The following is a 23,079-nucleotide window of genomic DNA, read 5'->3' as shown; positions in this document are numbered from 1 at the left end:
TAGCAGATTGAATGAATAAAGTTATAATATTTTGATAGCACGGTATGAAGAATATTGCATACAATAGTAATGTTTAGATTTTTGGTTGTTTAAAATGTGTCAAACACAACAATCAGCAAGCAAAATATAGTTCAAATGTTATTTGTTATTATATATTTTTGTTATAAAGATTTAGTAGGATAAAGTAAAAAAAAATAATAATAATAATATGTTACAAGAAAATGCAATTACAAGCTTAAAGAAATGGGGTGTATCAGCAAAAGGTAAAAAAGCCACATAAAAACTATTTTACATAATTAACTATAACTGCATCTTAAACGACAATTCAAAATAAAGTGATTTCTTACAATTAAAAAATATAAGAAACTACTACCTTAGCTTTTCCCATTCAATAAACTGCTGTCAATTGTTTACAACGTTATATCTCTGAAGACGCCAAGCCAACAATAAAATAATGAAATCTTAGGAAACTCAAGCGGGACTGCAGAGGTATAGAGAAGTGTGGACAGAGACAGTGATGAGTAACATGCATGTACACACACACAGAGCTGCGCAAACAAGCCAATGGAACAACACTCTGGGTCCAACCTGCATGATCCATTAGTAACATCATCACAAGGTAAAATGACTCGCTGACCCACACCACTGCATCCCTCACACCGGGGCCAGAGTAAACATGTGACGATCACTTTATGTTGCCTATTCTCTATACCATGGCCAGTTTTAGAAATCGTTGCAAACTTAAGATACAAAATTTTTTGCCTTTGCCTGAAAATTTGCCTTTATTACCCTTTGCAGGTTTTAAGAATAATGCCTTTAGCAAATTAAAATTAAATTAAAAATAAATTATTGTTGCTTTATAACAGATGTGTCCTGTGCACATATAAAGCTGAAATATTACTGATTTACTAAACTTTTCTTATAGGTGTAATTTATTTATAGAAGATAAGTCAAAGCTTGTCCTGTCATCTATACTGACAGGTGAGTAGGTGTAGGATTAGCATAACGAGGGTATCACCTGATTCGGAGTCCCTAAATATATCCCATTGTGAATAATGTAGGTAAGGGTGGAGTGGAGCGGTCAATAATTAAGTGGATCCATTGGTGTGAGAGGACAGCACTCATTTACAGTGCAAAAGATAAGTGGGCCAAGAAAGCTTAGATGTCACAGTTAGAAATAGTGTGTACTTAGGTATGCACAGGGACAACACAAAAGCTTGAACTGAATGATAAAACTGTTGAATTATAAAGGCAATTTAGGAATGGTTAAAGTTAAAAGTGTTTTTCAATGTTATGTCTAAAAATAACATTGTAACTTTCTATAACACTTTAATAAAACATGATGTAAAAAGTTTCTCTTTGCTCATACCAAATTATAATTACAAATAGACTATGTATCAATATAACAGAATGCAAACATGGACACCAAGATCGCTATTATAGTTGCACGTTGAAAACCCTGACACTGAACATTCAACAGTTGCCATAACAACAAGTCTCAAAAGTCTTGTCTTGGCTATTTTCTATAGTCGGTTTGAGCTGGGACTTTCATTTAAAAATCATATTAGTAATATCAGGGTAATCAACAACTTAGTAGCTTTCAATAACAAGACTTCACACAAATTAATAGACTGCATTAAATCTTGCATACAGTATACATATGTTATATACATCAAGAGAGACAGCACTAACCTTGCTTCTGATTTGTCCTGATGTGGACACTTTCCGGATGAGTTTCTGGGGGCCTTCCTGCTCCGCGTCGCTGTCTGACGACTCGTCTGCGGCTCCAGAGCCGCCGGTGGTGCCCACCACATGGGCATGGATGCCCACGGCGGACGCAGCTCCTTTCTCGGGCTCCTGTCGGGGGATGGAACATAAACATTCGGGATTAGTCCTGTCTCGATCCACTCCCTTTCGAGAGCTACAAAGCGGCTGCGAGGCGTCTCTCCTCGCTGTCATCTCTCACTGGCTCCACGATAAAGACGCCCGGGTTTTCTGGAGTGTGTGTGGGCTGCATAGGGGATGGAGCATGTCGCTGCTCGACACTGCCAGTGTAGGGCTGGACTCAGAGTATGGTTTAAAAGAACCAACAGGATCTCTTTTGTCCGGTGGAGATATGGCTCCAGTCATGAACAGCAGCCCACTGAGACCGCCTCACACACTCTGCGCTCCGTGGACATGTCCGTAGCATGGCAGACCCTAGTGGCTGCTTTACGCACACAACATGCTCTGGGGAGGTACAAAACAAAAAGACATTGACAACACTTGCAAAGTGCTGTAATGAGCGCATAAAAACTCGTGCATAGGCTTGTATTGACTGCCTGCATTTGGACGTCAGTTTTATACAAATATATAAAAAAACAAACACTTTATTCTAATAACGTATATGGACATGTGTAAGACTGGCAATCTGGCATAGGCATACAGATATTAGACCTCGAAGAGACCTAACAATACTCGAGGGGCAGAAATGACCACAAGCCTGGGTGGCAGAGCCAATAAAAGGTCTGCGTAAGGGTATGCTACTTCAGCAGAGTCCTAGAAGGAAAAAGCACAAAAAGCGGGTAGATGAAAGGATAACGCGTGAGGACTGCCAAATCTGACAATAACTGAAACTGAGAAAAATAGAGACACACTGATTGGGTGCGGGTGACCTGTCTATTATATGCAATGGCTTTAGTTAGCAACTGAGACAGCGTATGAGATTGAAGGCTCCATGTCCGTCGAAGGATGCAGTTATCTCCAGACCAATAATAACCAAACACAAGTTAAAAGTGATGCTTTGCTGTTCTTCAATGTTTCTTCAATAAATGCTTCAAAACTAAGAAATCTAGTTGAACATACACACCGATTTGGATTGATGGGACAGTAGACTCCTCCACAAATCTCACCAGACATGGACAAGAAAAAGGCACGACAAAAGGGACAGTAAATTATACAACTTTTCAAACATTTACTTTTAGTGGACAGACATATTTGAGGTATCAAAAACATGGGAAATAAAGGAGAATCCAGTGCTGAATGGTACTAACCAGTTCCTCCCAGGCAGGACTGCGGGTGTAGTGGTAGACATCCTCCATAGTCCCAGACCTCAGCGTCCGCTCCGGAGAGGAAACAAAAGAATCGGGAGAGTTTTGGAGCTGGTGGAGGAATTCACGAGCTGCTTCAGCGCCCTGGTTCCACCAGTCATATGCGTACTTGGTACATACTCCTTGCGCTGTCCTCTCTACTACTACTACACCGCGCGCTCCTTTTCGCGCCCCCACCCCTCTGTGCCCGTGTCTATCAAGGCTTTACTCCACGTGATAGACGTCAAATTCGTTTAGGGTAAATGGGCTTTAGGCTTTTACGCAGCAAGACTCAAATGTTTCCCCAGACTAGACACGGATGTTTACCCAGCTGTTTGTAGAATATTCACATCCAGACATTGTAGAACAGTGACTTATAAACACAGACTATATGATGATATGATAAATATAATATAGGCAGGCCTATAATTTACCAGAGATTAAAAAATTTAAATGATTTTTTATTATAATTTACAAAATGCAAAGGCATTTATGTGTCCATGATTTTTGTGGCTCCTTTTTACATTAACTTTGTATCCGGAACCTTTGCAAGAAACGACTAATTTTACAGGGAAGAATTATTTAACGCACCAAGTTGTCCCTCCACTGTTATTTTCCGACTATCCAACATGAGCTGACCATGGAGCTGATGACATAAGGCTGACCAAGCGTCAGCTACAATATTTATTTATCATTCTTGATGTATGCCCTTGGATTAACTAAAGCATGCAACCTTACCTTTTATCTCGCGGAACAGCTGCGGCTGTTGCTGCAAGGAGAATGCGGAATATTTTGGGATCTGTCGCGGGCAGCTGGATGTGGAGAACCCGAGAGGTCAAACTTATAAACACATCCTCAGGTATTAGCCACATTTTATGTTCACGTAGTACCACTGGCTTGTATTGAAGGAAGCCAGTTGTTGTTCGTAACAAATGACACGTGGAAACATACACCTAACTAATGCGTTTTAATAAAGTATGCTGCACTACTATAGCTAACCAACAGTGGAGTGAATTGGAGCCTAAAGGCAGGCATAGAGTTGATCAGCCTATTGGGATGATATGGTATAGTTTTAAACATTAGTAAAATAGAGACATAAATTAGTATTATACACTAAATGTAATGTTGATTTTTTTTATATATAATAATAATTCTTAATGCCCTTTAAGCATTAACTTTTGTCAAATATAATTAAATTACACTTGAAAAAAGCTGCTAACTTAAACTATTTGGAATAAAAATTTGTGTTTTTTTTTTTTTTTTTCAGGTGACACTGTGACAATAGGTGACATCTCTTACAAACTGAAAACACCAGAAAACCCAGAGCTTGTCCCTGTCAAACACAGTATGTGATTTAAGTTTACTTTTATTTTGTTTTGTGTATTAAGTAAAATATAGACTACAGCCTCATGTCATGGGTGGATGTATGCTAGTTTCAGAATCGCCTTCACAGACAGTGGCTCAGCATTTACGATGGATTATGCAGAAAGATCTATTAGGACAAGATATGTTTCTGATTGGACCCCCAGGGCCCTTAAGACGTTCTATAGCCATGCAGTACTTGGTGAGTAGTGCTTTATGTTTAGCAATTCTTCTTTTTAACATGTCAGTTAGAAAAATAGCAACAAAAGTTATCGTTCAGACTAATAGTTATTATCATTCTTTCCAGGAGCTGACAAAGCGTGAAGTAGAATATGTGGCCCTGTCCAGAGACACAACAGAGACTGACCTTAAACAAAGAAGAGAGATTCGCTCAGGGACAGCCTTCTACATTGACCAGGTAAATGGCGTCACATAAAACATACATGACATAAGGATGGCCTGAATTGCAGCCATTCTAAGGGGGAGAGTGTCTCTGTATAAGCATTTGTTCAGTTCAATTCAATTCAGTCACTTTATTTATCCCAGAGGGGCAATTAAAAGGCACGTAGAGTTGCAGAGATACATAACAAAATATAATATTTAACTTTTTTGTTTGTTTTTTTCATGACTGTGTACCATATGATTCCCTTATGATTCCCTTGATTTTAAGTGAAAAAGCCAAGCCTGAACATCAGAGTACTTTCAATGTTTTCATTCTGCTCTATACTATGCTGCCATCTGATCAATCAAGCCTTATTACACCCCCACAGTCCGCTGACTCCTTAAATAAAGTAACCATGGAAAACAGTTCTTCATTATCTGGTGTGGACTCGCTGAGGAGAACTTTCTGTCGTCTGTTTTTTTCTTCAAACGAATTTTTGAATAAAACTTATCATTAAACTCTGTCAGAGTTTTATTGGCACTAAAAGACACTCGGATAAGAAAATGTTTTTATTTGGTTATATTTATTATATTGTTATTGTTTTGTAACTATCCCTAAATAATATTTTCTTCATACAATATATATGCTGTTATATCTAATGATATGTGCTTTTACTCAAAACCTGTGCACTGAAATAATTCAAGATGTTATACTTGCTTTAATTCTTCTTTATCTATATGTCAGTGCAATGAAAAGGCTCAAACAAGTTGCATTCAAAGCCCCATTCAGCAGTACAAAAGATGATAATTCTGGTCAGTTGTCACACAGTAACCATTAAACAATCAATAAGAGGACATTTGATTTTGATTACCACTAAGCTGCTGTTGAGTATTAGAGCTCCAACACAAGAGGAAATGATAATCACAGGGTACATATATATATATATATTTGTAGATAGTAACACATAGGAATATTACCTATGTAATTAAAGGAAAAAGGGTGCAGTCCTAGTCGGCCAGACAAGTTGGCATTATTTTGCATTACCACGTTAACATGCTTTTCGAAAATAAATACACATGGATTGTTTTGTCTTCAACATGGGCAGCTAAGAAAAAGCCTGAGGTGCTTCTTCCTCCTACCTTCAACAGGAAGAAGTTAATTCAATGTAACGGTTCATACATTTACTGAAAAGTATACATAATATAAACTATTTATTCCTCATATTCTTTTATATATTATAACACTTATTAGTAGGACTGTGTCAATCAAATAGTGCTGTTTTTAACTTTACAGTACATGTGCATTGTTTGGGTTTTTGTTTTGAAAAGTCTTCATAAGAAGAAAGAAAGAGAGGTACCATATGTGATATGCATTTGAGCCAGAACATTGAAATCCTTAGGGCTCTGTGCTGATTTGCAGTCCTATATTCAGATAATGGTCCCAGTCCTATCTTCTTATCCCATTGCAGTACTTATAATAGCATTCTATTTGTGCTCATTTGGCTTTTTGTTCTTGGCCTTTTTCATTGAGAGTTTAAATGGCTTGAAACCCTGCCCCCTAACATAGATACAATCACTGTTATCTTTCTGACATCGGCAATTACCTCTCTCCCACTTAGCTGTTATGTAAGCAGCCTACCTGGAAAGTTCACAACATAAGGAGGACTAAAAGAGCTTCCAACCTCTGCCAAAGCTGAACGTACACAAAATATAGTTGTCTTTAGTGTCTTTTTTTTTTTTAAAATATATATATATTTAGACTGTATTTAGAGGTAATAATTCATAATAAAGTAAAAGTAAATGGAGTCATAGGAAATTTTCTAATCAGGGACTTTTGTGCATTAGTGTTTTTGGGTATATTTATAAATAGGCAGACGTATCTCTGGCTCATGTCAAATAAAACATTTAAATAAATAACAAGAGATCCATGTACTATTACGGGATACTTGTCATTAGTGAAAAACATTACAAACAGGATGCCAGAGTTACTTTTTATATGTTTTAATAAACAGTAGATTTTTGTGAATTTAACATTAAAATATATTTACATGAAAATACTGTAATACATCCATCAGGCTTGACATTTATCACTGTGCATTTTGACAAATTTTTATGTCGGATGCCCTTTTGGTTGTAATTAGCCACATCACTGTGACTGCAGACAACAATAAGAGTCAACCCAGATGTGCTTAGGCTTGGCTTGAATCAAGGATCTTCAGATTCACATAATTTTATATTGCAGTAAATCATTTGACCCAAAACAAAATACAGCTAAATGTGTAAAATGTATAACGCCATATAAGACCATGTAAACACAACATAGATTAAGTGTCATTTGGGACAGTCAGAACACATGGCCTCCGTGTGGTTCCCCATTCACTCTGAATCCTGCGTCACCAGATTCTTTGAACAATTATCTGATTATAGCGTTGGTGCTGAAAAGGGATCTGGGGTTAAAAATAGAACATCTGTTTCTCACTATAGTTTTATGGCTGTGCTTCCCACACAAGCTGGCACATATTTACATGTTAACCTAATTACATGGTCACTCACTTTGTGGTCCACACAGACAGCTAAAATTTCCTGCCTCTTGACGTCACATGTTCCTTTTCTGCAGAAGACTGTGTCAAAAACAAGAACGGACAAAATGTTTCTATTTAATTTTGGGTAAAAATAAAGGCTTAGCTAAAGGAGTTAAATGGAATTGAAGAGGAAGTTGTAACACAATATACTAAGGACATCCTCAGGAAAAGAGTCTCACAAGCTGCCACTAAGTACTGGCACTTAGTAATGGCAACAATGTGGTGAGAGAAATTTATGGTTTTAATACTGGGAGTATTAAGAGAATCAGTATGGTTTCATATTTGGCGACTAGCACAATGTAAATAATGGGATAATTATATATTACTACTATATTACTTATGCAAATAAATGCCAGACTTGTTCTTTTATATGTACCACTTAGTATTAGATGTAGATGGGTAATTAATCAATCAATTACGCTTTACAGTTGCCAAAACAAAATCCAGACCAAGCCCCTTGTGTTTATAGTGTGCAGTTCGGGCAGCGACCCAGGGCCGTGTGCTGGTGTTGGAGGGGCTGGAGAAGGCTGAGAGGAACGTGCTGCCGGTGCTCAACAACCTATTGGAGAACAGAGAGATGCAACTGGAGGACGGACGATTCCTCATGGCGGCCGAGCGCTACGACAAACTGCTGCAGGTCCATACAGTGACGTGCACACAATTTAGATAGATGAGAAAATGCTTTAGTTTAGAATTTGTTACTTTTGTCATCAGTGGGTCAAGAGCATAATAATTTAGTTAAAGGAGCACAATGTAACTTTTCTGGATGTTCGCATCACTGCTCATCTCCATGGAGGTGTGAAGGTTTAGCCAGGAATGTTCCACAGTATTCCTTTAAAAATATGCATTCCTCCGCACCTTTCCACATATTCACCTGCTAATCTCCATAGAGCCAGATGAGTATAATGCCATCCTGTGGAACATTCCAGGCAAAGAAATCACATCACCTTGGACACACGCAGGTGGTGGACCCTCCACCATAAAGGTTACATAGTGCCCTTAAAGATTCAGTCAGATTCATAGTGCAAAGTGAACAATAACATTCATGTCAGTTTTTAAAACATGATTCTGATTTCTGTTCAGAACTGCACAACTCTGTGAAAGAAACTGTGACTTAAAATATTTTAACAAAATGTGAATGGTTCTGTGCCATCTAGGAGCACACTAAAGAGGAGTTGGACAGCTGGAAGATTGTCCGTGTGAGCGAGGACTTCCGGGTCATTGCTCTTGGTATTCCTGTTCCCAAGTACAAGGGCAATCCTCTGGACCCGCCCCTCCGCTCGCGTTTTCAAGCCCGAGACATTTATTACCTACCTTTTAAGGTCAGCACACAGAATAACTGTAAAACTGATTTACAGTAGTTTTAGCCTTTGACTAAAACAACTAAAATAATTGGTTTTCCACAATGAATGCATTTATTTTTATTTGAACTTTATAATAGACAATAGAAACACAAGAAAATATGATATTTCTTTCTTAAATATTTTAGGACCAGTTGGAGGTGTTGTACACAGCTGGGCCAAACATTGGTGCAGAAAGGTAATTTCAAATGGCTTGGTAATATTTGTAAAATGCTGTTTTAACTTTCCTGATGTTATTTCAGGGTATCCCAGTTGTTGTCATTGGCCACTACTCTGTGCTCCCAGGAGTCATCCAGCCTGGGCCTTCCTGACTTTCCAGTGGACAACCTGCCTTCAGCTCTGGAAGTGCTGGTATGAAGAGAAATGCTAAAATAATTGCTTCCATCAGATTGTTTAAATCATTACACTGACCTTTTTTTTTTCTTGACTGATGTCTTCTGTTACAGAACATGTTTCCCATGTTGTCATCACAACAGCTTGTTCAGAGACTTTATCCTTATAAAAGCATTTTGGGCAAGGAGGGGTGTACTGCAGTGGAGAATGTCCTTAGTGTAAGAAAAAGAATACAAACGAATACCATAGTTTCAAAGCTTATCTTTTTGTAAATACTAAACTATGTGTATTTGTAGAGATTTGAACTCCTGGATAGTCGCCGGCAACAAGCACCTACTATGATTCTGAATGTGTCAGCTGTCAAAGATACGAAGAACCACGCAAATGTGACTTTAGATGCTGCTGGAAAAGAAGTTACATTTGAGGTACAGAAGTGCTCTAATGAAATGTCAAAATGCATTGTTGAACTGGGTCTGAGTAATATGTTTGAGTGGTTCCCTTCGCTTTCAGGGTAGGCCATACACCAACAAATGGAACATTATATTATTAGTCTTATCACTGTGGGACGCTTGTGGATGCCTTTCACATCTTACACTTGGTTTCTTTGTGTGAATGAGTCACTGTGTGGGTTTGAAAGATAAGCCATTGTTCCAATAATAGAGAACTACATTTTCTAGCCAAACAAATGAAACAACTCTCTCAGTGATATAATACCTCTCCTCTAAATGAGCAAAATGTGCTGTTTATTTTTATTTTGGTGTATTGATGTACAAAATATAAATTAGAGAGAGCCATGATATATATGTGTGTGTGTGTGTGTATGTGTATATATATATATATATATACACACACACACACACACATATATATATATATACACACACACACACACACACACACACACACACACACATATATATATATATATATATATATATATATATAAAAATGTGTTTTTCTCACCTTCCACGGTGGTAGGTCTCTCTCACCCTCATTGAGCTCGGGTCCTCTACCAGAGGCCTGGGAGCTTGAGAGTTCTGCGCAGTATCTTTGCTGTTCCCAGTACTGCACTTTTCTGGACTGAGATGTCCGTTGTTTTTCCCGGTATCTGTTGTAGCCACTCTTCCAGTTTGGGGGTTACAGCCCCGAGTGCTCCGACTATATATATATATATATATATATATATATATATATATATATATATACATACATATATATATACATACATTCATACATACATACATATATACATATATTTTAAAAAAAATAAATAAATAAATGTTTTTCTCACCTTCCACGGTGGTAGGTCTCTCTCACCCTCATTGAGCTCGGGTCCTCTACCAGAGGCCTGGGAGCTTGAGAGTTCTGCGCAGTATCTTTGCTGTTCCCAGTACTGCACTTTTCTGGACTGAGATGTCCGTTGTTTTTCCCGGTATCTGTTGTAGCCACTCTTCCAGTTTGGGGGTTACAGCCCCGAGTGTCCGATCACCACAGGCACCACTGATGCCTTTACTTTTCAGGCTCTCTCCAGCTCTTCCTTGAGCCCCTGGTATTTCTCTAGCTTCTCGTGTTCCTTTTTCCTGATATTACCATCGCTTGGTATTGCGATGTCCACCACCACGGCTCTGCTCTGTTTCTTATCCACCACCACTATGTCTGGTTGGTTCGCCATCACCATTCTGTCAGTCTGTATCTGGAAGTCCCACAGGATCTTGGCTCGGTCATTCTCCACAACCTTTGGAGGTGTTTCCCACCTTGATCCTGGGGTCTCCAGCCCATACTCTGCACAGATGTTTCTGTACACTATGCCCGCCACTTGGTTATGTCGCTCCATGTATGCTTTCCCTGCCAGCATCTTACACCCCGCAGTTATGTGCTGGACTGTCTCAGGAGCCTCTTTGCACAGTCTACACCGTGGGTCTTGTCTGGTGTGGTAGATCTGGGCCTCTATTGCTCGAGTGCCCAGGGCCTGCTCCTGAGCAGCCAGGATCAGTGCCTCTGTGCTGTCCTTCAGACCAGCCCTCTCAAGCCATTGGTAGGATTTCTTGATATCAGCCACTTCAGTTATGTTCCGGTGGTACGCCCCATGTAGGGGTTTGTCCTGCCATGATGGTCCCTCCAGCACCTCTTCCTCTGGACCCCACTGTCTGAGACATTCTCTGAGCACCTCATCTGCCGGGGCCTTGTCCTTGATGTACTCAAGGAGCTTGGATGTTTCATCCTGGACAGTGGTTCCCACACTCACTAGTCCTCGGCCCCCTTCCTTCCGGCCTGCGTACAGTCTCAGGGTGCTGGATTTGGGATGGAACCCAATATATATATATATATATATACATATATATATATATATATATATATATATATATATATATATATATATATATATATATATATATACACACACACACATATTTCAAAGCTTTGTTGATAAATTCTTAAGGTTTTCTCTTTGCAGGTACAGTCTGGCATCAGTGAAGTGCGTCAACCCAACCACAGTCCATTCTTCATCAGCACACGCAGCCAATCCCAGCTGATCGCAGAGATGATGCAGTCACACATGGTCAAGGACATATGTCTTATTGGAGCTAAGGTTTTTACTCAGTCCTTTCCAGATTATCCATATGTTGTTTTTTACACACAAATCAACACTGCTGTTTCTCTCAGGGTTGTGGCAAGTCAGCGATCGCTAGAGAGTTTGCTGAAATCTTGGGATACAGTATTGAACCAGTGATGTTATACCAGGTAAATTCTTTTAAAGTTTTGAGAAATTGAGAAATAGCTAAAATCAACACTGATAGAGGTTATACGGACTTGCAATAAAAGTAGAAACTGGAGCTACCAGAAAAAGCCTTTTTTACTGTAGGTCACACCTCATGCAATATTCATGATGTGATGCCTCTGACCATCTGTTCATCTCTGGACCAATATTGTGAAAAAGCAAGTGCCAGCTTTTATTTATGCCTCAGGCTCTTCTCATTTTATATGTTTTGACATATTAGTGCAATAGTATTATATGTAAAATTACTTTCTTTACCATCCACAATGCAGTGCAGGAATTTAGTAAATTGGCACACACACAAACCTTTCAATTTAAAGGTGCACTGCACAACTTTTCTAGTGGATGGTCCGCTACTTACTTGTCTCTTGTCTTTGGTTTGAATGTTCCATGGTATGACATTAAATATATCCATCTAGAATTTATTCATTATGAGTGTATTTATTACTCAAAGATAATATATAATAATTCCCTCTGTGAATGGAGGCAACTCTCCACAGATCTGAATTGTAATGTAGTGTTATAACCTGCTTGTCTCCCTTGTCATAGATAGGTTTAATCTGTATTGTATTGTGGAACATTCTTGACAAAGCAATAACATTTCCATGGAGATAAGCAGGTGGTGGACCCTCTACTAGAAACTATATGCAGCACACCATTAACTTCACCTGCATTTTCAAGCACCTACATGTTTTATCACATTTTATATAATGATGCCTAAAATAATAAACAAATATTTTAAAGAAGAAGTAAAGAGGCATTTGTCAAACACAATGTTTCTAACAAAGACTCTGAAAGCATGAAATATTTGAGTTACCTAAGCCTTGTTTTCTTTACTCAGCCCTGGGCACTGCATTTAGAGGACAGCTTTCACATTATTGCAGTTTTGTGTGTGATTCTGAGGAATGCTGTCATTTGGGTCATGATAGCACAGGAAGCGGGTGTGCATAAGCCATATGTATTTATGCATCATGCTCACATTATTTTTAGCCCACTGGGGTTAGGGGGTGACTTGCTCTGCGGGAATTGCAGAATCCACAGTAGTTCATTTTGTCAACTCTCAAACCCCATTTTTGGAAAGGAGACATGGAAGACCTTTTTTTTTTTTATTATGTAAGAAATTACACTTTTTCTGGTCTTTCATTTTGCTTGCTTCAGAATATTACAACATGAGTTTATCAAGAAGCATTTAAATGAGGTACAATCATAGACTGTATAAATGAACAGAGCTAACCCGCCAGCCGACTTGTTACAAATAGGACGTGTTCATGGGCGCATTTGACTCTGTTTCCAATTGACTTTACATTTAAAATTGTCACTCCCCTCTTTGTAACTGCTGCGGTGAGCCTCATCATTTTGGTTTTAAAATGGTTGTATTAACCTGCTGTTTTTTATTCGTTAGTTTATACAGAAATAAATTCCTATTCCTAATATGGATCATGACTCCAAATTCACCCCTATAACTGCTAACCTTGTGAGTGTCCTTTGACTGGGTGACGTCAAACTCCCTTAATCCAGTTTTTTATACAGTCTATGGGTACAACATTATTTTATACGGTAGCAGACCTACACTGATTTATTTTTCTTAGGACATGACAGCCAGGGATCTACTCCAGCAAAGGTACACTCTTCCTAATGGTGACACAGCGTGGAGACCATCTCCCCTCGTCATTGCTGCCATGGAGGGCAAGCTTCTGCTGCTGGACGGCATACACAGGGTCAATTTAGGAACTCTAGCTGTATTATCGAGGTATCACACTCATCCTTATTATCTGCATTATATTACTAAATTACAGACCTAGTAGTGTTTTACTTATTACTGTTTTATATTCAAGGTTACTACATGATAGGGAGCTGGACCTATATGACGGAACCAGGCTGTTAAGATGGGATAGATACCAAACACTGAAAGAAGAACTGCAGTTTACTGACCAGCAACTGCAAGAAAGGTATATTAACAAATATACATTTACAAATGCTTTTAGTGATAAAGAGGTCTGTTGAGGCTTCAGACCTCAAGTTGTATCTGTTAAATATGTTAAATGTGATCCAACAACAGTAAGACCGTAAGGAAGAAAAATAAATGTTTTTGAAGAAGACTTGGAGTTAAAATAAAAACACCACTATGTGTAATTCACAAGATGAAAGGAATTTTTGCTAAGACCAATTGTCAAATAATTTATCTAAATGTTCTGGCCTTAAATCTATTAGTGCAGACTCTTAAAAATGCCTTGTGTATTTTTGCACCTAGATAGTGTGTACTATATATGTCTGTATGTTTACAAGCACATGTGTGTGAAAACCACCTTAGTTGGCAGGAAGGATGTTTGTGGTAGGGCGTCTGGGTTGCAATAAACCTATTTCCCCTTCCTTTAGTCTGTGGCTCAGGCAAAATGTGTGAGTCGGCCAGAATTAAGATGTACTCTTAGGCGCTTCGAAACAGATACTATTTAGTAAGTATAAATGTGCTTATATAGAGAAAACTGCATGTTGCCAGGTAACAACAAAGTGTTATGTAAGGTTCCCATGTGTTCTGGTTGGTAGAGAAGTGATTCTAATTTTACTCTTCTGTGTGTAAGAGGTGTTGTTCCTCACTATTGTATTGTTGCAGTAGGAAAGTATTTCAATGTAACTACCAATTTATGCACTTAAGTTCACCATGTAATTTTTTTGGTAGAAGTGTCCATCGCTTGAAAATGTTTCATTTTCCCTGGAATGTTCCATTATAAAGTATTAGATTTATCAATTTCCATTGAAACAAGTACATTAGATAACCCCACCAGGTCAAGTTACAAGTCCGATCTGTGGAGAGCCACGCCCACTCACTGTAGAATGCTTGTTTTTTCTGTTCAAAAACTTTTGTTTTATTTAATACTGTGGAACATTCCAGGCACACCAGACTCTTAGGAGACAAGCAGAAAAGTTACAGAGTGCAATTTTTAAAATGAGATGTTTAAATGTATATTACCATAACATTGTGATATTGTGAAATCATTGTATAGTTTCAGCATTGTGCTTGTGTGCATGGTTGTTTTTAGCTTTTTCATACTAACAAAAAACAGTTAGGTGATGTCATGTTTCTTGAGACAAACGACAAAGAGAGACGTTGTAATAATAGCTTGTGCTGCCCACATTAGAGTAAATATATCCTGGTGCATGTGGGTGTTTCTGTGGAGATTCTGCTGTCCTCTCCAATCACAAGATTAGACAGCCAGCAGTCCGAAGATCTGCTTCAGTGGCTGACATGGATCAGTTTAGACACACAAACCCAACTGACACCTGCATGTCACACTTGTTTATATGAAGGAGGCGGTCCTATGGCTGATTATTCCTCTGAGCTGATTTCTTGGATTTGTATTTACAGGTCCATCTTTCCCATACACCCAGCTTTCCGGGTACTGGCCCTAGCAGAGCCCCCGGTGGTTGGTGCCAGTGGAGGCAGCAACAAAGGTCAGCAGTGGTTAGGTCCAGAACTGCTTACAATGTTTCTCTACCACACTGTCACACCAATGAGCAAGGCAGAAGAGATGGAGCTCATAGAGGGGCTGGTAAGCACAACAACACAGAATACCCACAGGCTTAACTATGTTTCATGATTGTTTTTGCTTGATTTTATTTTCAGCCAGATAACATAACATAGGGTAACTTGTGAAAATGCTGATTAATCTCAGTAAATCAACTTTAAATAGAACCTATAGTTATATTACATTAAGTTTTTATTTGTGATGTCTACCGCTATTTTTGGAATTTATTTATTAATTTTGGTGAGGAACCAGTGGCATTGAACAATCATGGGCCCCCATAATGATTATACAGTATTCATATTTTTCACACTATAGCAGCGGTCCTCCATCGCCATAGCAATTCAAAAATACTATTTTGTTTAAATGACAAGAGGTCCTCACAAAATTGCCCAAAGCAGTAAGGAATTATTTGCCTGTAACCTATGAATATTGGGTGTACCATACCTTTATGTTGTATGTTACTACCTTTTTTGCAGCTATACTTATATACTTATCATATCATTTTCATTGATGAGCATTTCTATACAACACAAAAGCATTGTAAAACTCTTCTTGTCCGTATTTTCTTCTTCTAGGCGCCCAATGTACCAAAGGAGGCAGTAGAACAGCTCCTAAACCTCACTCACAGCCTACGCAGCACGCATGACCCTACGGTGAGCGTGAATATGTCAGCCGCACTGAGCAATTTGTTTCTGCATGTTGAGTCTATCTAATTAATTTATGCATGGTATTTGTCCACAGGCGCAGTCTCTGGCCTCTTCTCTCTCCACTCGACAGCTGCTGAGGATCTGCCGACGTCTCTCTCAGTATCCTGAGGAGAGTATTGCTCATGCAGTCAACAAGGCCTGTCTCTCCAGGTACAAAAATGGCCTTGAACTCTTCAATCACAATTGTTTGTCTGTTATGACAGCCATGGTACCAGCACTGCTCTATGCACATCTAGTGGATCTTTGCTCTTTGGTTCTAGTCTTACTTTAGGCCCACTTTAGGCCATTAGAAACTAGTATTACATTTTATGGTCATTTTTAGCAACAGTAGCTCAGTGGGTAGAGCATTTGTCCACTGACTGGCAATTAGAATCCCGCTAGACATAAAACATCATTGGTTGAGTGGTCAGATCCACTGACCCACTGGTTGGTGGTGCGATTTCATCTCCCATTCTGTCATCGTGTCCTTTGGCAAGACATTTAGCCCACCTCGCCCCTAGTGTCTGCGTACACTGGTGTATGAGTGTGTGTGTGAATGGGTCAGTGGTTTCTTGATGTAAAGCGCTTTGAGTGAAGATGGAAATGCACTATATAAAAACTTTACCATTTACCATTTTAGCACAAATTAGACCTTATTTGCCCATGGTTTTTTTTTGTATTTATGTCATTTATGTCAACCCAAACTGGGTCTAGTTTAGACACACTTACAGTAAATCCTTCTTGGATTACTTGATTTCTATTGAACAAATTGTGTATTGTTTAATATGGTTCTTCTTAAAATGCTTCGAAACTGCTGGTACTTAGGATCCTCTGCTGTTCTATTGTTATAAATAAAACCACTTTAGCCATGATTTAAACCCGTATAGGCCTGGTGTAGTTAGGCATTCTTAAGTGTTGTTTAAACCTTGTTGGTTTTGGAGCAATAACCACTAATGTAATGCATTTGTATCTGCACTCAGGTTTTTGCCCAGTCTTGCACGTGCCTCCCTGCAAAAAAGTCTTGCCAACTCCTCTATAGAGAACAGTCCAGAACCCAGTGATGATTCTCACAGTTACAGTTGTAAGTATACAACCACCCACCTGTACCTTTCATCCACATAAGAAAACACTTGTTTGTAATTGTTTGACTCTCTAGGTATGGTAAAAGACGGTGTTTTGACTATTGGGAGTGTGTCAGCTCCAGTCTACAACCCTGATATGAAGATGAAAGTCCCAGATGTGCTTTTCTATGATAATCCACAGGTATTTTTTATAATAAACTAGAATACAAATCAAACAGCAACTTATTACAAGGCTGTACTTTAGAATTTCAGTTCTGGGTCAGATCTGTTTTCAGCCTCTAGTGAAACTATGGCGTCTTTGTTAATGATGGAAATTTGACCTGGTAGAGTGCTTGTGGGAGTGTTTTTATTGCAGTTATTTATGGGTTTTCTAAGAAAGAACTCTCTGTCTTTCAAGCAAATGTCTTTCGCATTGTCTTTTATAGGCATGCTTTCATATCTCTTGGCTCTAATTCTTACATACAGTGATTGACAAAGTCTTTATAGTCATTTTTTGTACTAAATTGGAAATTTGCTGATACTACTCTATTTTCATGTACATAGAGCCAACATTTCTACTAATATCATTCTGTCTCTATTCATAATAAGAGACTTGTACTTCTGGTTTTCAGCTGACACCTGTTTGTACAATGTTATTCTGCAGTTTATATATATATATATATATATATATATATATATATATATATATATATATATATATATATATATATATATATATATATAAAAGCATATTTATACTTACAATATTTTTTGGTAATTCAAATTTAAATTCTAGTTTCATATCCTTGAAAAGCATTTTTGACCCAGTAAAGACCATCTGCCTTGTATCTTGTTAAAAAAAAAAAAAGAACCCTTGTGTTGGTGTACACCGCATCACTGCAGGCCTGACCCCGTTCTGAAGATGCCTCTGTGATGTTGCCACACAACCTACATTTTTGAAGAACTGTCCTCATTCTGCCCTTTACACTGCCTGCTTCTCCAGCTCAAATAAGAGTTAAGATTGAAACATGGCCTACATTACATCTGACCTGTTTTTGGACTCCGTGGTTAATGTAGAATTGCATTGTACAATATATAATACATGTTTTATATTTTACATTTATTTTTACAGCATATGAAGGTGATGGAGGACATGTTGAAAGACTTTCTTCTAGGAGAACACCTTCTCTTAGTAGGCAACCAGGTGAGCCATATTTATGAATCTGAATTTAAGGAATAACTATTGAATTTAATCACACATATCCAGTAAGCAATTTCATAACTGTACATATTTAGGTGGAAGTCTGGGTGAAAAGCGTTGTTGAGTGCCTTCAAGGTGGAAAGAGCGATATAAAAATGTGACTATTTACTATTTAAATGCCTATAACTTAAATACACCTTGTATACCTTGTTTGACCTTCCTGACTCAAAATTGACTGGGAACTTCAAGAAGCTTAAAGTACTTCATTTGGGACAAGCCTTCTCCTCTGCCTTCTCAAACATCCACACACAAAGAAAAATCTACATGCTGCCCTCACATAAGTCTAATATGTTTTTTCTTGTATATTTTTTCTATTTGTGGCCATGGATGAAAAAAAATCTATTTGAGAAATGATGACCATGCACATCTGAAAAAGCTGTTGTAGCAGGCGGTGTTGTCTGCAGGAGTCCCAGAGAACAGCTCTTGTCGCAACATGGCACCATCAAACAAAAGCTCTCTGGCAGCACTGCATTTCCACATATGGACTCAATGCCATTTCATCTGTTTTAACAATCTGTTGTGAGAGATGTTGGTACATTATTTCCAGTGTTGAGGAGTAACGGATTACATGTACCGCCATTACGTAATCAGAGTACAAATTATGAATAACTGTATTCGGTTACAGTTACTGTTTCAGTGAGTGGTAATTGGAGTACACCTATTTTGCTGAAATAAGTAGATTACAAGACGGTATTTTCCTGTTTTCACATTTTGTGCTACATCCCATGTATTTATTTTTTTATTTTGGTAATTCCACTCATTGCCGGAAACCCAAACAGAACGTGGCAATAAGAGCGATGTAAACGTCATGTTAACGTTCGCTGCGTCAGTCACACATTGGACGAGGTCGAAGAGCCAGTAGAACAGAGCCGGCAGTGCACAGGTAAAAACACATTTATGTCTTGGAAATTCTTCTCCCGACGGGAAAAAAAAAAAATATATATATAATATATATATAAAAGTTAAATTTCAAACCGGAGCTACTGGCACTCGTGAAAACAACCTGCCTAGGCTCATGATATCTGCAGTACTGTCCTATAGTGACCTGCCACGTGAGGGAACACGCACACAAACACACACAAACACACACAAACACACACACCTTCATCATCGTCATCAACCTGAGAACACGCGGACCATGTCTCCTTCCGTAGCTACTGCGCGGACACCGACGTCCTCCTGTGCGTCGTGTGTGGACTGTGTTTTCTCGCGTACGCTGCGTAGACCGCGCTTCCTCCTGTGAGCCTCTAAACCAGAACTAACACCAGGACTAAAACCAGGACTAAACCAGTTCAGGACTAAACCAGGACTAAACCAGAACTAAACCAGGTCTAAACCAGGTCTAAAATCAGGACTAAACCAGGACTAAACCAGGACTAAACCCGGTCTAAAACCAGGACTAAAACCAGGACTAAAACCAGGACTAAACCAGGTCTAAAATCAGGACTAAACCAGGTCTATACAATATGACACCTAACAATAGGTTGGACATAATTTAATGTGATCTCATATAAAAATAATTTTTCTATCAATAATATTTTTTAATATGGTTAAGGAAAGACTGATCTTGTTATTGTCTTTTAGGAGACAAAACATTGTATGTTAACATCCTAGTCCTAATCCTAACAGATCCTAGTCTTTGCTTCTCTACAGCAAACAGTTGCTTATTCGTGGAGACTTTGGGTCAACAGACAATTTGAAGAGAACAAACAAGAATTTTCAGGATGCAGTTGCTACATTCATGTTGTTTTAAAAAGCATGACAATATCAAGTATTCCAAAGTGTTCAAATTACGTTACTCACTTTAAGTAATTAAATGGATTAAGTTACAAACTACATTTTGGGGTATGTAATCTGTAATCTGTAGGGGAATACATTTTAAAAGTAACCTTCCCAACATTGATTATTTCCAGCTAAATTACACACTTTGTCTTTACAGGGTGTTGGCAAGAATAAAATAGTAGACCGTTTTTTGCATCTTCTGAATAGACCCAGAGAATACCTACAACTTCACAGGTAAAGTGCTATTCTTTTATTTTAGTTTTTTAAACATACCTAGAGTTGTGTTTCATTCACATGTGTTTGAGTAACCCTTTGTAACCCATCTGACTACATCTCCAAAGCTCCAAATGCTCTGTTACACCTTGTGATGTCATCAAGTGTCAGTTTTCAAGTTAACGACTACCTTTTACCTTTAGTTCAGTAGAGACTGGCAATCCAGGGCGGAAATTATTAAAATTATTCTAGTGAAGTGTGTATGTGGAGTTTAAAAACACAGTGGAGCACTTCCTGTATTACCACCTGACATCACAAGGTGGGACAGAATCTTTTCTGCTTGAGAGAAGAACTCAGCCTAAATATGCATCATTTATGTGTTAAACATGTGTGAATGAAACGAAGCACGACTGCCGGTATATTTGTTATGATGAAACAACATTATAACCGATCAGAAAATAGCCTAATATGGGCCCTTTATTGTTTATTCCTTAAAGTCTCACACATGACAGTTAGGTCAAAGTTGTTAATAATATGAAAAAATTTATAATAATGCATCAGTTTTATACAGCGCTTTTCTGGACACTCAAAGACACTTTACAGAGCATTATTCATTCACTACATACTAGGTCATGGTAAACTACTATTCTAACAACAGCTGCCCTGGGGCAATCTGTCATAAACCTCTTCAACCACCACTAATAATCACACTTTCATACTCGGCAATGTGAGTGAAGTGTCTTGCTTAAGAAAACACCAACAGTTTTTTTGCGACAGGTGCCTCACTTTGGCACCAGATTTTCCCAGTGGTCTCCCATCCAAGTACTACCCAGACCTGGCCTTGCTTAGCTTCGGAGATCTGACGGGATCAGGCTTTGACAAGGCAGTATGGCCACATACATGGTTTTGCCCTTAAATCACTGTGGGATGTTAGCTCTGCTACTTAATGTGTCTTCAGTCGATGAGGGACATAGATTGGCCTTATATTGATCTGTGCACTAATAAGAAGTCAACGCTTTGTGGGTCAGTGTCTGTCAGTGAGGCAACAAATACCATGGACAGTTACATCATGCTTTAAAAGTTAAATTATCTTTTTATTATTAAGTTACTAATCAGCTGCATAAGGTTACTATGCATAACCATAAATGTATCATTTTTTTAAAATCTAAATGGAAAAAAGTTTCTTCATGGACAACTAATGCATGTTTTTGCCAATTTATTTTCAAGTTTTCAATATTTATTTATACTATATTGAAATTGTTGTCATTTGTTATTGTTTTTTGTGGGTTTGAAATGAAAATGGCTCAATATTTTCCTTAAATTGATTGTGCTCTTGGACTGTGTAGTTTGTCAAAGTCCTGTGAAAGTCAAAGAAGAGCTAAAAGTGGATTTGGCCTGGTTCGCTAATGTCCCAGCAGCTAATATTAGTGCAGAGCAGAGTCTAAGATCTATGCATGAAAATCTACTGAGATTTGGCTCAGAAATGCACTAGATGCCGACAGCTAACCAAGAAAGAAACTAGGACAGTCCCCTCGGTCAAACTATAGGCGGTCTGAGAGTGCAATAAAAGAAAACAGTTTAAATGCATTTTATCTGTGTTTGGGTTGTGAGTTTTGTTCATGTTTTTAGGGATACGACTGTACAGACTCTGACACTCCAACCTTCAGTTAGAGATGGGATTATTATCTATGAAGATTCACCTCTGGTCAGTTACAAAATATTCAATTACCCTTAGCATCAAACATTGCTTTTATAACCTCTGATTCTTTTGACACAGGTAAAAGCAGTTAAAATGGGGCATATATTAGTTATAGACGAGGCAGACAAAGCACCCACAAATGTCACCTGCATCCTTAAAACGCTGGTAGAAAGTGGCGAGATGATTCTGGCAGATGGACGAAGAATCGTTTCTGGTAACGACAGACTCACAGAAATAGGTTAACACTTCCCTTTAACACCAGGGACACAACATCTACCATGTGTTGTGTGAAGCACAAGAGGCTCAGTGCTAAATATAGGTCTAAAAATAAATGAGAACATCCACCACACACAGAAATGTTCTTGGGTATAATTCAGATGCTTTATTAACTTTTATACTTTTTCCTTTTAGATCCACGAGAACCAATGCACAGGCCAAACACAATATTCATGCATCCAGACTTCAGGATGCTGGTTCTGGCCAACCGACCTGGCTTCCCCTTTCTGGGCAATGACTTTTTTGGAGCTCTAGGTGACCTATAATATACTACAGTAACTCAATACAAATAAAATAACTTACAAAATGTAATTAGTGGAGGGGTATGGCTTTAATGTAAAATATTAATTTAAATATGTAGCCTGTGCTTTTACAGTTTAAAAAAAAAAATCTAAATCACAGCTCAACATCTCTTCAGTTTCCGGTGCCTAAAAATGCATAAAGAGAACACATTTTTCTCAGTATATGGACCAGCCATGCCTCATGTCACCCTCCAGAATTCACTCACTGAACTGCAGAGGCTGCACTAGCATTGATTAAGGATTTTTAGGTAGTGAGGATTTAGATCAGAGAGAGGCATTTTAAGTTTAAACCAACTGGCTTTCAGTATTTAAACTGGCAACTCAAATGAGAGACTCATGTGAGGCTCATTTTGCTTTCTGATTAGATAGTCGTCTTGAGAACCGAAATCAAAGCTTATAACATAAATGGAAA

General features: G+C 38.3%; 2 protein-coding genes and 1 pseudogene across 8 annotated transcripts in view; 1 reads left to right on the top strand and 2 right to left on the bottom strand.

The window, feature by feature from the left end:
- dgkh (diacylglycerol kinase, eta) overlaps positions 1–3,256 on the bottom strand; it is a 37,117-nt gene extending 33,861 nt beyond the window's left edge. For 3 of the 7 annotated variants that reach the window (XM_055151948.1, XM_055151930.1, XM_055151953.1), the window contains exon 1: positions 1,693–2,450. In XM_055151948.1, the coding sequence (XP_055007923.1) occupies positions 1,693–1,959 (267 nt within the window). In that variant the 5' untranslated portion in view covers positions 1,960–2,450. Of the gene's footprint in view, positions 1–1,692; positions 2,452–3,032 lie in introns of those variants that run through there. The other 4 variants (XM_020936266.2, XM_055151937.1, XM_055151934.1 and 1 more) reach the window with 3 other exon arrangements.
- Positions 3,257–3,670: 414 nt separating this feature from the next.
- Positions 3,671–23,079, top strand: part of vwa8 (von Willebrand factor A domain containing 8) — a 42,470-nt gene continuing 23,061 nt past the window's right edge. The window contains exons 1-24 of the mRNA XM_020936232.2: positions 3,671–3,927; positions 4,336–4,413; positions 4,502–4,632; positions 4,738–4,848; positions 7,863–8,030; positions 8,551–8,715; positions 8,883–8,932; positions 8,997–9,105; positions 9,201–9,305; positions 9,384–9,512; positions 11,543–11,677; positions 11,752–11,829; positions 13,453–13,613; positions 13,699–13,812; positions 15,228–15,411; positions 15,963–16,040; positions 16,129–16,244; positions 17,054–17,154; positions 17,230–17,336; positions 18,267–18,338; positions 20,335–20,411; positions 22,020–22,095; positions 22,168–22,303; positions 22,501–22,620. Of these exons, the coding sequence (XP_020791891.2) occupies positions 3,795–3,927; positions 4,336–4,413; positions 4,502–4,632; positions 4,738–4,848; positions 7,863–8,030; positions 8,551–8,715; positions 8,883–8,932; positions 8,997–9,105; positions 9,201–9,305; positions 9,384–9,512; positions 11,543–11,677; positions 11,752–11,829; positions 13,453–13,613; positions 13,699–13,812; positions 15,228–15,411; positions 15,963–16,040; positions 16,129–16,244; positions 17,054–17,154; positions 17,230–17,336; positions 18,267–18,338; positions 20,335–20,411; positions 22,020–22,095; positions 22,168–22,303; positions 22,501–22,620 (2,734 nt within the window). The 5' untranslated portion in view covers positions 3,671–3,794. The remainder of the gene's footprint in view (positions 3,928–4,335; positions 4,414–4,501; positions 4,633–4,737; positions 4,849–7,862; positions 8,031–8,550; positions 8,716–8,882; positions 8,933–8,996; positions 9,106–9,200; positions 9,306–9,383; positions 9,513–11,542; positions 11,678–11,751; positions 11,830–13,452; positions 13,614–13,698; positions 13,813–15,227; positions 15,412–15,962; positions 16,041–16,128; positions 16,245–17,053; positions 17,155–17,229; positions 17,337–18,266; positions 18,339–20,334; positions 20,412–22,019; positions 22,096–22,167; positions 22,304–22,500; positions 22,621–23,079) is intronic.
- Positions 21,173–21,290, bottom strand: LOC129409034 (5S ribosomal RNA; annotated as a pseudogene).

Source organism: Boleophthalmus pectinirostris, unplaced genomic scaffold (assembly GCF_026225935.1).
Source record: "Boleophthalmus pectinirostris isolate CB_2022bp ecotype Guang Dong unplaced genomic scaffold, ASM2622593v1 HiC_scaffold_1, whole genome shotgun sequence".
Classification (NCBI taxonomy): Eukaryota; Metazoa; Chordata; class Actinopteri; order Gobiiformes; family Gobiidae; genus Boleophthalmus; species Boleophthalmus pectinirostris.
Note: the sequence above shows the minus strand (reverse complement) of the source record. Positions and strands in the feature narration are given on the sequence as shown.